General features: G+C 47.2%; 1 protein-coding gene across 1 annotated transcript; it reads right to left on the minus strand.

The window, feature by feature from the left end:
- Positions 1-8041: 8041 nt before the first annotated feature.
- On the minus strand, positions 8042-13892 carry vgll4a (vestigial-like family member 4a). Its single transcript, XM_060042163.1, has 6 exons — positions 13723-13892; positions 13151-13312; positions 11749-11914; positions 11013-11232; positions 10574-10688; positions 8042-10477 (listed from the first exon to the last, which is right to left on the minus strand). The coding sequence occupies exons 2-6, from the start codon at positions 13230-13232 to the stop codon at positions 10278-10280; spliced, it is 783 nt and encodes a 260-aa protein (XP_059898146.1). The 5' UTR covers positions 13233-13312; positions 13723-13892; the 3' UTR covers positions 8042-10277.
- Between the last annotated feature and the right edge of the window lie 668 nt (positions 13893-14560).

Consider the following 14560-nt stretch of genomic DNA (forward strand, 5'->3'; position numbering starts at 1 on the left):
AAAGGTTGGTTAACTAAATTCCTGTCTAATTCTCTCATCCTTGGATCTGATTTTTTAAAAAGACACAATTTAAATGTATTCTATCACCTTATGTGTTTTTGGTGGCCTTATTTCTCCTCATTAATCATTCTGTGCGGTTGTATGTATTTAGGGACTGGGGGCGTAAGAAAAGCATATCTTAATCATGTGTTCGTCACTAATGAACAGACCAAATAATAAATACATATTCTTGGGTTGTTTGGTGAGGAGGGGGAAAGGGTGGGGGGGTGGGCATCATTGGCAACAAAGACAATCTCGCCGACACGATTTGCCATGCAGGAGTGAATTCTCCATGGTTGCTCCTCAGTGACACGTTGGGAGTCTGCTCCCCATCATGGCACGCACACCGCTGCAGGCCCTGGCTGATCTTCAGGCCCCCGTGTGCACCAGTGGGTTGGGGGGAAGGGCTGGATCTGCTGCTGCTGCTGCTGCTGCTGCTGCTGCTGCTGCTGCTGCTGGGAGAAAACAGCGCCTTCTCCAGACTAATAGACATCAGATTGGCGTGTAAACTGAGGAACGTGGAGAGGTGGAAGGTGAGTGGGGAATAAACAGGAACCTCGTAGCTCGTAACTCGACAGACAGGAACACAGTAAGTCACATAATGTAGGATCAATAGTCACATAGCAAGCTACAGAGTGTTTATTTTGATCATAACAGTAGTGTGCCTCCGCCTGTGTTGGCGGATGCAAACACATTGTTAGTTGGCTTAGGAGTCTTGTTCCATGCATCTTGTAATGAGCTATCCTCATATGACACCTATATTCCCATTGTCTTATTTTATGCACTTTATTTATGAAATCCACACAAAAATTTATTTATGAAATCCACTACCCTTTATAATATCCCCTGTCCATTCCATTCCAACACCTTTAAATACAATCTCATGAGAATGTATTCTCATGAAACAGGCTTTAGTGTTAAACAGCAAACCAATGCAGGCACACTTGCCTGGACCGTACATGCATGGACATGCAGAGGCATCCACACGCAGCGGTTAAGACGTCTGCGGTCCGGGGGCCAACGAGACAGCCCTAGTGACTCAGGAGGGCCAGCAGTGAGTCACGCCTCTGAGTGGGCCCATGCTTTCTCCTCTGATCTGTCAGCCAGACTCTGGGCTGAGATCATAGATGACCGGGCATGAGCAGGCTGGACCCAGCTGGACCGGGGTGGACCGGGGTGGACCTGAGTGGACCGGGGTGGACCTGAGTGGACCTGGGTGGACCGAGGTGGACCGGGGTGGACCGGGGTGGACCTGAGTGGACCGGGGTGGACCTGAGTGGACCGGGGTGGACCGGGGTGGACCGGGGTGGACCTGAGTGGACCGGGGTGGACCTGAGTGGACCGGGGTGGACCGGGGTGGACCTGGGTGGACCTGAGTGGACCTGGGTGGACCTGGGTGGACCGTGGTGGACCGGGGTGGACCGGGGTGGACCTGAGTGGACCAGGGTGGACCAGGCTGGACCCAGCTGGACCGGGGTGGACCGGGGTGGACCGGGGTGGACCAGGCTGGACCGGGGTGGACCGGGGTGGACCGGGGTGGACCAGGGTGGACCGGGGTGGACCGGGGTGGACCAGGGTGGACCGGGGTGGACCGGGGTGGACCGGGGTGGACCGGGTGGACCGGGGTGGACCGGGGTGGACCGGGGTGGACCGGGGTGGACCAGGCTGGATTGAGCTGGACTGGGCTGTCCGGGCTGACCTGGATAGGAATGGGCAGGGGCCGGTAGGACCGCGCCGGGGCGGCCACAGCCCCAGTCCAGGCTCAGTCCAGGCTCAGTCCAGCCCCAGTCCAGGCTCAGTCCAGGCTCAGTCCAGGCTCAGTCCAGGCTCAGTCCAGGCTCAGTCCAGGCACTCCTCCATAGCTCCACAGACCTTACACTGGCAGTAGCGGCCCCCCCATACTAACCAGATGTAGCAAGCCAAGACTTAGAACAGGGTACAATATAATGGAATAGAATAGGACTTGTCCAACCTGGTCAGGATTTTCGCTTTTGGCCTCACCTCAGGGAAATAACAACAGTACATTACATACAGACAGACACATAACACACAAAACAAATACAAACACATGCTTTTGCTTGATCGCAGCCGTTCATCAGGTCTTATTAAATATTTATGGCATTTGGTACACATTGCCTCCTGTAAACATTGCATTTGGCCCAGGGGGCTTTTACAACGCCTGAGGGCAGAACTTTGAACGCTCCATGGAGAGGGTGGCTGCTGTCCTCCACGATGGCCCTAGAGACAACACAAGCCTTTGGTCTTGAAGAATACATGTTCATGGATTCTCCATTGGACTTATTTCACAGTCCTCCCTCTCTAAACCTGATTGAGCATGCACTGTAGAATTGTAATGAAAGATATGTCCACTCGTTCTACTATAACATCAGCAGGCGTTGGACTGCATGTATACAGTATAGCCACTACCTCCAGGCAGTATATCGAGCAGACTCCGCCCCCCCCCCCAGGTGGTCTGGTGGGGGTGGGCCCCGGCTGGGCTCTCTGTGCTGTAAAGAAGCGGGCCGCTGTGGGCTGGTGTTGGTTCAGAGGCTCTGAACCAATGAGTGGAGGCGAAGCGTGGCGGCAGGCCGTCAGGTTCCTGCGGCCTGTCAAACGTATCCCCCCCCCCACAGACAATGCGCAGTCTAATGCGATGTGTGACACGTGCGCGCTCTATCACTCTGAGCGTGCACGTGAACGCCCTATCGCACCCACAACCCACAACCGTGTGTGTGTGTGTGTGTGTGTGTGTGTGTGTGTGTGTGTGTGTGTGTGTGTGTGTGTGTGTGTGTGTGTGTGAATGTGCGTGGTACACGTGCACAAATGCATGCGTGTTTGTGTGTCTCTTCTGCGTGTGCTGGCGGTTCACGGAAGAGATAGGGCTCGCTGGCGAACCGCTACCTTATACCATCTTTGGAGGCCATCAAACACTTGACACATATGAGCAGGGAGCGTTCTGAAGCCCACCAACGGCCTCCCCCTGCTCGGATCAATGGTACAGCCTGTACAGCCTGTACAGCCTGTACAGCCTGTACAGCCTGTACAGCCACAGCAGCAGGAACATTGCACTAGTTATTATAAAACGATTCTTTCTCTGCTTCACAAAACCTGTTCTCTCCACTGTCCACCCAAACTACATTGGTCCACAAAGACTGCTGGCTATGTCGCAGGAGCTTGGCATTGGGATAGGTGGAGGAGGAGGGAGAGGGGGGGGAGTAGGCTCATTATTTTAATACTCATGAGACTTTGGATAGGCCCAGCCTATCTGACAGCTTTTGATGCACTCTCTCTCTCTCTCTCTCTCTCTCTCTCTCTCTCTCTCTCTCTCTCTCTCTCTCTCTCCCTCTCTCTCTCTCTCTCTCTCTCTCTCTCTCTCTCTCTCTCTCTCTCTCTCTCTCTCTCTCTCTCTCCCTCTCTCTCTCTCTCTCTCTCTCTCTCTCTCTCTCTCTCGCTCTCTTTCACATTCACTCCGTCACTTTGTCTCTCTTTCACATTCCCTCCTTCACTCCCTCTGTGTTTCACATTCTCCTTACCTCGCTCTTCCTCACAGAGTAAATGACTAAGCAGTATCACTTGGCAGAAACCCCGGTTTTGAAAGTGAAGATATGATATATTGCCATTCTATTATTAGTTATAGTGTAGTACCATTGTTGCTGGCCGTGTGTTATTGGCATGAAGAGCAGCATAAGGTAATGGTTGTAATAGAGGAACTTAAAGTAGTTATATTAAGCTTCGTATCATATTTGGTGCAATACATTCAAGAACTGTCGATTATTTGTGATTATGGATGTGTTTCATCCCAAAAGAAAGTCCATTGGATTTAAGAATTTAAGAATCATTTATGCCTTGGGATTTAAATGCATGGTTTTTTCTGATCATTACACTACTGTGTGCATTTTTGGCTGTGTTTGTGTGTGCGCAATCTTCAAATAAAATCCCACCTGAGACCTGTTTGATTCCATGTCTTGATCGGGCCTATCACGCTGAGTGGCATCTAACGTGCAGACGCTCGCATGAGGAAGTGTACAATTGTAAGATCTCCGCCTCTGAGGCTCCCGCGTCTCTCACCACTGCCGAGCACGTCGCTCTCACCCGGTTGGCTATTAGCTTCTGTGAACATCTGATCAGTGACCGTTTGTTCTGGTTGCTTTTCAACATGAAGGGGAATGATGAAGCAGATACGAGCAGCGGGTACTAGTGTTGGGCTAGTGCGGGGCTACAACCCCCTCCCTTCACCCCAAGTCTGATACAACAATGTGACGGCTGCATCGAATAAATCGTCAAGGACCGTTTTCTGTTGCCGGGTTTCTTCTCTTTGATCTGGAGTGTGTGGAGGGTGGGGAAGGGGGGGGGGGGGGGGGGGGGGGCATTATGTAATGTCTTCAGCACACGCATGGCTGACTGTGTGACTGCCAAAGACACAGAGGGGAAATGGGGAGGGGGTGGGGGGAAGTTTGGGGTTGTTGGATGCAAAGAGACACACACACACAAGGAAAGAGGCCGACTGTGTGTGTGCGTGTGTGTGTGTAAGGGGGGGCGGGGGAGGGGGGCTGCGAGGAGCGAATAGAGACAAGAGAGAAAACACAACAAAACAAGACATGGTTGCACACATTGGTGTCAGGTCACTTTTCTTATTAACGCAGCGAAGCAGCTGTAATCCGGGACCCTTACTCGCGCCATAATGAGGCATGAGATGGCCCTGAAGCAATGGTTCAACATGTATCCGCTCTTGAGGGCCCCCCGGGCCCCGAGCCCTGACTCACACTCTGCAGACACATCCTGTTCCGGAGACGTCATTCCATGGAGCGGTGATCGTACAGCATGTAGAAAATGGTAGGTTGTGATGGGCAACATGAAGGCATTCTATTCTCCATCAAGGCAGTGCGTACGTGAGCGGGGAAGACCCAAACGGTCGGGCCGGACTCAGGGTACTGCACAGCACAGCAGATGGCCTATCAATCAATCATTTAGAAAACGTATCAATAAACCATAATACTCATTCAAACTATGCCAACCGTATCCCTGGCATGGGGGAGCGCCATACGGCTGGTACGACTAACGGAACGCACCCAGGCTCCGGAGGGACGCAGCAAGGTCGCAGCAGCCAAAAGAGGGCAATTGCGCAATCAACGTCTGTTAGTGTAACACAGCTACAGCTAATGGTGATGTGGTTGGTGGTGGTGGCGGTGGTGTTGGTCTGCGTGTTGGTAGCTACGGTGTTGTTCATAGTGGTGGTGGTAGTTGTGGTGATGGGGGTAGTGGTGGTGATGGTGGTAGCGGTGGTGTTGTTCATAGTGGCAGTGATGGCGGTGGTGTTGGTGATGGTGGGTGGTGGGGGTGGTCTTGGTGATAATGGTGGGTGATGTTGGTGGCCGTGGTGTCTGTCGTGGTGGTGGTGGTGGTGGTGGTGGTGGTGATGGTGGTCGTGGTGGTGGTCGTGGTGGTGGTGGCGGCGGCGTTGGCGTTGCTGGGGGTGTTGGTGGACATGGCGGGGGGGGGGGGGAGATGCTGATGGAGGCTCGTGGTTGCGACGGAGGTGATACACTAGCGGCCAAGTGACGCTGACAAGCCCTGACAGGGTCCGCGTCTATTCCTGGGAAAGACCGTCATCCAGAGCGACCGCCTTGTCTTCCCTCCACAAAGGTTACGCCACCGCCAGCAGTCCACGACACAGCGGCCCCCTCCCCCCCGCCCTCGTCACTCACCTCCTCCACCTCGGCCCTCTTGAGACGTACCTACTGCCCCGGCACTAGCCGTGCTCACACACATCCCTGATTGCTCATAACCCTGATCAGAGGCACATGGATGTTGGTTGAATCAAGGAGCCTCGATTCCCCCCCCTCCCCCCCCCCCCTCTGCCCCCACGTCCCCTTCCCCTCCTGTCGGTGCATCTCGGTGCAGCCGCGTCGGGGAAGTGACGTGCTCTGTAATCGGGTGCGTTGGGCTGTCAGCTCAGGGTGCATGATCTTGCCAGCATGACTCAAGTCTGCCCGTGAGGCGCTTCCTGCGCCTGCGTGCCGCGCACGCACGGACTTCACGTCGCCTGTGTGATCTATTTTAGATTGTTTTTCGCCCGAGGACGTGTGCACGTCCTCGCAGCGCACAGCCGAGGAGGGAGCAGAAAACCAGAACGGAAAAATACATACAGCATAAAGGGGGGGAAACAGACGACGTTAAAGTATTACACACAGGCAATCATGCAAATGTCCCCGGACAGCGTAGACTCAGGGATGTTGGGGATCGGGAGGGGGGGGGGGTCAACCAACGAGACCCACGTCAACCCACATTCATGGGGTTGATGTGATGGAGATTACGATCCATCGCTTTGAGCGGGCGCACACTCAGGATTCATGGGTGCCAACATGGAGGGATCGTAAAAAGTATATTCTCTTTGCAGTCAGACTAATTATTTGGCAATTAGCCAAGACACAATATGGCTTCTCGCCTTAATGTGTGACATCAAAGAGAGACAGACACGCATGTCTCCACCACCACATTGAGTTAAGGCCCTTACTGGCACACAAGACCAATGGATCCGTCCAGAAATGCTCATTTACTTCTTCCCTCCCTTCTTGTGGTCTTCACCCATAGCCAAGACCAAGTTTCACTTAACCCAGCGGTGTGGGGTTCATCTTTATTTAGACACTGTTAACCGTGTAAACAAGGCGACAAGGCCGGATATCAAAAATGTGTGTGTGTGTGTGTGTGTGTGTGTTTGCTGTAGGTTTTTTGTGCAAGCAGAGAAACGTGTTTCTCTCTCAGTATAATCCCACAGGAGCAGGCTTCTTTAGAAGGCACGATGGAGCAGTGGCAATATGTTTGGTGAGTGATTGGGTCTAATCTCGTGAAGGCAAGGGGTTTTTGTCGGAGGGGCTTTTGAGCAGATTTGAGCCCGAGGGGGTAAAAAAAAGAACATGGCCACTGCCCCAAAAATAGGGTTGGAACAATAATTGCTGAGACATTTGTAAATTATCCATTTTTTATGTGCAGTCAATATTTTCTGTCTTTTCTCAAAGACTGCAAAAAATAATAGTCATAGTGTAATCAAAAATTAGAATTGAACTTGAGTATTATGCTGCATCAATGTAATTTGAACAATGGTTGGTTTGTATAATAGGTCTTTGAGTGGTAGTCGACTTTCTAACATACAACATGCCTTTCCATTCACCTATAGACTATTTTAGCATTTAATTGAATAAATGCATTAATAATAGTAATCGAAATAAAATCCTCCGTAACCTGCTCGACTCTTAGTTCCATAGACCAGACTTCTTTCCCTCACGAAGATTGAAGCATTTGTGCCACCTGCTGGAATGAAGGAAAGTGACATGACTGTTATGAAACTTGAACTGGTTATCAGTCTGAGTCACAAGGAGGCAGCACGTTGTCTAATTATAGATGGGTTCAATGTAGATCTCTGAAATTGAGAAAAAATTATAACCACTGGAAATAATCATAAATACATGTTCAAAAGTCACAGTTGAAAGTAACAAAGGCCAGTAGCTAAATCTGGAACATCCAATTAACCAGTTTTTTTACTTGACATTTAGAAGCAAGAGAAAAACATGTTTCACAGAAACAGGTTTTTATTACACTTTCACCTCTGATCAGGATAACTGCTGTACAATGAGTGTTGTCATCAAGGAATTAGGAATCAGACTAACTCACAGAAGGCCGTGAAAATCCACTGACCTTTGAAAGGTAGCTTTGGCTTGTCCACATCATGGAAGATTTAGGCATCACTATTACATAAGCTGATTTGAATGTGGAAAGGCTAAATGAAAGTCCTTAACCTTTCTTTTGCACAACCATTGTGTGTGATTTGGAGACTAGAACTGAATACATATATGAAATGTTAAAAGGTTAAGTTCCCTTCCTTGTGAGATGATGATTTCCTAACAGTTTTATGATTATACTATCCACATTGTGGTTATGATTTTAAATGAAAGAGTCCAAGTTAATATGAAAATAATTATAAAAAAGGGAAAGAATTCACAACATGAGCATTTACATATTTATTAAGAAGAAATCAGAGTACAAAACTGTGACATTTTCTTCCGGAGAAATAAGGCCAAAAAGTTACAAAATAAGAAATTCCCAAGTGAAAAACACATGGAGCAGTTAGTTTGTGAAACTTGTCTCTGAGGCACAAGCAGTCTAAATATAGAAATTAAATATTACCCCAACGGCATCTCAAAGAAACCCAGCTTGTATCAAACAAGTGGATCTGAGGACGTTCCCTTAAGTTCAACCTTTGACACCAGTCTACCTCAGAACTAACTCTGTTAGTACGGAGGGTTTACTTCAACCACCTTTTATTATTTTTCTTTACAAAGAAAACATTTTTCTCAAAAAGTCTGGCACCAAAATACACTAGGAGACCGTTATGAAAAAAGATCAACTTTTAAGAAGAAAATTTCTTGTTGGAGGACAATGAATATCGATGCTACATACCAGTATGTTGTTCTTAATGAAAAAAAAAGTAGTTTTCATTATGCGCGGCATAATGATAGTCATAGGATAACCAAAGAGAATAGAGAGTATGTATATAGCATTTTTTCTTTACAAACTAGAATAAAAAACAAACTTACAATACAATTTTTTTTTCTTATCAGTGTTGACACATACATGTTTTAAAGTAAATAAAAAATAATCTCTGAAGGGTTATCAAAAGAAATTTGACAATGAGGACACGTGTTCTTCAGACTGGTATTGCTGATAGACGTTTTAACAGATCCCACCATCACCCAGGTCTCCACCGCTCACCACCACTGGCCTCCCTAAACCGACTTGTAACAATAGCACTTACGCTTTAAACTCTTCCAAGGTGCTGACCAATGATGAGCATTAATGGTGGAATGTGAACGTCCAATCGCATTACTAACATCTCGGGACTAGAGCGCTGCTTGTGCTTTGAAATCTCTTAACAAATAACAAAAAAAAATAAAAAGGAATGTTTGGGGTGGGTCGTTTTAAAAGTGATTGATCGTCATATCCTGAAGTTAGGCTACCAGAAGTAAAAGTTATGCTCTGAATAAATAGTCGTTAAAAACGATCGTTTTTGTTGATTTTTTTTAAACTAGAAAACTCGAGATTCTTACTAATAGCCGTCTTCAGTCAGGTATGAAGCTCCAGCATCCTGTATCACAGAGTAAAAAAGCAATCAAGCCCATTACACTGCATGCTGACAACCTGGCCAGAGGCTGTGATTATTCTGGTGGATGCTAAAGTATATATCTAAATTTATATATATTTATATATACTAACGAAGAGAAAACGGATACAAAAACATATTGCGTACAACTGTCCCAGCAGTGAGTAATCCTAAAACTGTTCAAATAAAACTGATAAAAAATAAAGTTCTGAGGGTAAATAGAACAGAATAGTTTGTAATAGAACCCAGCTATTTGACACATGCTTTCTATTTAGGAGGAAGAGCCTACTATCCATACTAGATTACCAAGTTAATCAACCATAGTGAGTATATAGATTCAAAACTAAATTAAATTGTATCTTTCTTAACAGTGGATTAGTCCAGTTTAAAATAAGTAATGATTACATGGATTAAGAGAGAATAGAAAGTCCAGGAAGAGAAACTGATCTTCGATTTCTTTCTCTACGTTTCAAACACTAACAAAGAAAACATAACCTCATCTCTGCCTACTCTGTCAAACCAGATCTAGCTGTCCATATATATATATATATATATATATAAAAACAAATAATAACAATAAAAAAAATAAAAATAAACCAAAGCTTTATGAAAAGAAGGGCTCTACAAACATAGGGTGAAAGAAAGTTTGAGCTATGCACAGATGAGCCAAACCTATGGCTTGTGTATGTTTGGAGGGAAGGGGGGGGGAGATTTCTTTGGTTCACAAGGCAGGAGAAGAGCAGTTAATACAGAACGTGTTCAGACGTTTCTTAGTGTGAAGCAAAAAATGTTATCCGATTGTACAGTCCCCCCAACGCGGGACAATCAATCATGGAGGGTCCACACTTTAGGACACGTACACCCCTTCTTGACAACAAAAAAAGAAACAAAGACCACGTGTGAATTTCGTTTTGTTCAGACCCTCAAGGCCCACACATGACCCACCTCTACAGGCAAGTTCCACTCTAACACTTCTCTTACAATACTCACAGCCCTCTGGTGCTAGGCGGGCACGGCGGCCCCTGGAGGGAGCCACTGTGATTCAGCACGGCCGTCCAGCGAGGGGGCCACCTCCCCTACCGCCTCACGAGTCGGACTCGGGGCTCTGCGGGCCCCCGCCCTTGGCCTTGATCTGCAGCCAGGTCTCCCCCAAGGCTTTGGCGAAGTGGTCGTCCACCGAGTCGGTGATGGACACCGGCCGGGGGACGGGCTCGGGCTCCTTGTAGTTCTTCCCCAGGCTGCGGCGGAAGTGCTCCTCGATCACGGGGTCGCAGACGGTGTTGACTGGAGGGAGGGAGGGAGGGAGAGTTCACGGTCAGAACATTCAAAGAAACGGAAAATAACAAAAGAATAAAGACTGGACATTGGTTGAATGTGCACCGTTGGCCTTCCTCTGGTCGGCTGCTGGGTTGGGGGGGCAGCCGTTCATGTGGCACTGAGACATGTTGCAGTTCCGGCTGCTGGCCGGGGCGCAGGTGATGACAGAGGGGCGGTTCTGCAAGGGAGAGTCGTCCCGGTCAGATGTGGGGCGAGAAACAAACAAAACACCAGCGCAAATGATTAAGCAGACCTAAGCTAACAAACAGAGGTGGACTCTATCAGAGGTGCAAATTTAAAGTCTCGAGATAAAGCTCAGTTTGACTCTGGTACGTTTTGCAACTCAGCTCGTGGAGGAGTTGTGCTACCTCCTCTTATCTACCGGGGTGGGTGCCACCATGCGTTCAAATATTACACCTAGACAGAGTCTTATTGATAATATCTCTAAACTGCGGTATGAAAACCAACCTCAAACTACCTTGTAGCCTCAACACGAACATACCTGTTGGCGCTCCGCTGGACCGGCAAACCCAGACCTCTCCCCGCCCCCCATCCCCGAGGGGGGGCTGCTTTTGGTTAAAGCGAGGGGCTGCTCCATGGCGTAGTCGGGGGCGGAGCCGTACCGGTGGTACAGCCCGTTGGAGGAGGACGTGATGCACTCGGCGGGGCTGTGATTGAGGCTCCAGTGTTCGTTGCGATTGTCTCCGCCAGAATGCTGGGCTCTTGATTAAGAGAGTGGCAGATCAGCACCCCCGTGAGCCAACACACAAGACCCCCATCGCTCTGTCTATTCCTGGAGACGCTTTAATCTGACCCCTTTGATGTCAGGCGTCTAAATGCGCGGGCCTCTGCTTAATGAAAGCGGGCTGCGTTGGCGCATGGACCGCACAAGGAACACCCTTTACTTGTGATGTGGCTGGACCACCACAGTTTGAATCCCACATCACAGAGTGCATGTCCAGCATGCCTACCAATTCCAGTAAGCAGAGTGTAAAAGAGAATCCTTGAGGGTTTCCTCATTTTCATCATAACCTTCGTCGTTAATGATTCCGTTTGGTGGGGACTGTGGTCAGCCTAAATAATAGTGTGTAGCTCTCAGTCTAATCTTTTACAAACATGCATCATCAAAACCGAGCAAAACATGCGAGACAATGTAAAAGTATAAATATGTTGAGATAAATAGCAGCAGTCTCCACCCAAGTTTAACACCATAAAGGACTTTGTGAACATGCACTTACAGTTGTGTTGCAAAGAGCCTGCTCATTTTGTTGCCATGGTCCGTGTCACACTCGATGTGGTCGTCCATCTTCTCCTCGCCGTACTTCCTTTTGCTTGGACAGATGGGCGGAGGGCCTGTTCTCATGTGGGGCATGGTGCTGGGCAGCGAGGGTATCCTGGCGTCACCTGTAGAGGTAGAGCGACGTTCACAAGCTACAGTGGAGTTCTCTCATTCTCAGATGTTACAGACAACTTAAGCAAATGGAGAACAATTGACGCAGCTTTTCAGGGGGTTGAAAAGGATCGCTATGCTCGAGGGAAATAGCACAAACACATTTTATAGGGTTCTTCCTGTACTCCCATGAGCCTGTTTCAGCAGCACATCACCAGGTTACTTTCTACTACTTTTTAGATTGCTAGAACTGCAAGTTGGGGTCTGGTTTACTCCATTGCAATCTCTGAAAGAATATGGGCGTCTCGCACCTCAGTGGCTCAACCCACTAGTGTGCTGCTAACCACGTAGGCGATGTACCTTGTGGCAACCCATGTTCGTATCCCATCTGTGGTCCTATGCTCTACATCATCCCGTCTATGCTTATACCCACTTCTCCCTCTCTGTTCACTATCCTGTCCAATAAGACACAAAAAAGCCCAAACAAATGCCATATATATTTTTTAGGTGGCTCAATGTGATAGGCTAAGGCTCTGGAGTATTGGAACACGTATGATTGATTACTGCTAGAAGAAATGCATGAAGGTATAATGAGCCAACATGGATTGAGCGTACTAGCAAATTATAAGCATGTTCATTTTCTTCTGCCTGTGACGAACTTCATGAGGAATGATATTGCAGTTACTGACATAACAGTCATAATGAAGTGGACTAGTCACTGCAGTCCACAGAGATGCAAACGCAGCTCTATAACATTGTCAGACAACTCACACACAATTTTTAGTAACTGGAAAAAAGATCACTGAACATTGACCAATGGATCATCTGTTAAATGGTGGAAAGTAAATGTATATAATTTCAGTTTTGTTTGTGTGTTTCAGACTTCCTTTTGTGAATAACATTTGACGTATGGAGAAGGAGATGCATATTTACTCCTTAATAAATAGTGCAAATGTGTTAAAAAAAGAAAAACATAATTTAATCTGCAGTATACAAAAATATTCCTCTCAAAATAAATGTTTGCAGTACCATTCATCTTATTCAATAGTGACTTTAATTACCACTTTTGGCGGTTTCTGTACCATAGTGCCTGTATGATACAATACCATATGTGAGGCCAAGACGCATAATGTGTGAAATAGCAGTAGTTGTGTTTTCCTCTAGAAGAAATGCAGGTCAAATATAAGAGAACATGAGCCACTTGTCTGATGGAGGTCAAAGACTTATTATTTAATCATAAGAAACATTACCTTCGTAATGCAGCCTTCCAATGTTGTTGTTCATTTTATCCAGGAACTGGGGGTCCAACAGGTCCATGCTAGTGACCCGCATTGAGCTACACGGTGCGGCTAGCTGCTAGCATCGATATTACCTCAAAAGGCCAGAGGGAAGTCGTCCGTGTAGAGAAAGATCTGGAAAGACATGACATTTTGACATAAATATAAATGTTAAAATCCCGACACAAAGCTCTTGTTGCGAGTGTACTAACCGTGAGAAAGTGAGACGACGAGCTAAACAACGCTAGCCTGGTGATAGTGTATGCTAGGTGGTTTAAGTTAACTTTATTCCATACGGTTAGAGGGCTCATTTAAATTGCCGATGTTTCTCTAGCGTCGTCAAAATAATATTTGACATCCATGTCAACTGAGCACCAAAGATAACGAGTCTTTAAGAATATATGATTCGTGCGAGCCACCTAAAAGACAGCAATGTTGACGCTAGCTAAGCGCTTAGCGCAGTAGAGTGGTAAACTTTTTCAGGGTAAGTCTGTGACTGAATACGCAAGCATGCGAACTGAGACGTGACTTTGATGACAACTTACAATTCAAACGCACTGAAACTCGATGTTGTGTCGTAAACCCTGAAAAAACGACAACTTATCTTGTTGTTTGGGCTGTTGACGTATTCACTTGATCGGCTAGCTAGCCGTTAGCATGTTCGTATGGTAGCTCTCTATTGACGAAACAGCCGTAGAATTTGCCTACAAGTTTTCAGACAAAAGGAAGGCTGAGAGAGGATCCTGAAGTGTAACGTTATCCCGGTGTATCGCAATTCCAGTTCCGGTCCCATATCCCTTTGAGCTGTCTATTCAAATAACAATCCATAGAGTGACATCAATAAAGGCAGGACGAGAGTAACGCACAAAAAGTAAAATATATATCGATTTCTGTGATTAAGGATTTGACAAAGCATCTGAAACATGTCATGGACACACACCGGATATGCCTATATCTAAGGTCCCGCCCTCTCTCTCGCTAAACACGTCGATCTGAAAGTCCCGCCCTCTCTGTCACCAATATCGCTCATTCGGAGCGTACCGCTCCGTACGTTTCGTCGTCAGAGGAGACTGTCGGGGAACGGGGTGGGACTGAAGGAGTGGCGTGTGGATGCAAGCCTGACGACAGTTCCTGGTGAAATAAAAACCTAGGTGGATAAAAAATGAAGGAGATATCGGCAGAAACGGCCTGACAGGTGTTCTTATACAACTATATATACTATAAGCGAATTCACTTTAAAACAAAGGGTTCCAGTTGGAGTTCATGATAACCATTAAGAAATTATGTGTATATATATATGTATACGTCATGAAGCTATAAAGTTAACATTTGAAAGTAAAACATTTCAGGCGGTGGTTGACAAAAATTCAGGTAAGCTATTAT

The sequence above is a fragment of the Gadus macrocephalus genome, chromosome 1, assembly GCF_031168955.1.
Source record: "Gadus macrocephalus chromosome 1, ASM3116895v1".
NCBI lineage: Eukaryota > Metazoa > Chordata > Actinopteri > Gadiformes > Gadidae > Gadus > Gadus macrocephalus.

Bases quoted from the DNA above. Each gene is read 5' to 3' on its own strand.
- vgll4a (XM_060042163.1), bottom strand. From the start codon at position 13,232: ATGCGGGTCACTAGCATGGACCTGTTGGACCCCCAGTTCCTGGATAAA. The intron at 10,689-11,012 runs GTATGTTCGTGT...TCTCCCTTGCAG, and splicing joins GTCCAGCGGAGCGCCAACAG to AACCGCCCCTCTGTCATCAC. The intron at 10,478-10,573 runs GTGCACATTCAA...CCCTCCCTCCAG, and splicing joins CGACCAGAGGAAGGCCAACG to TCAACACCGTCTGCGACCCC.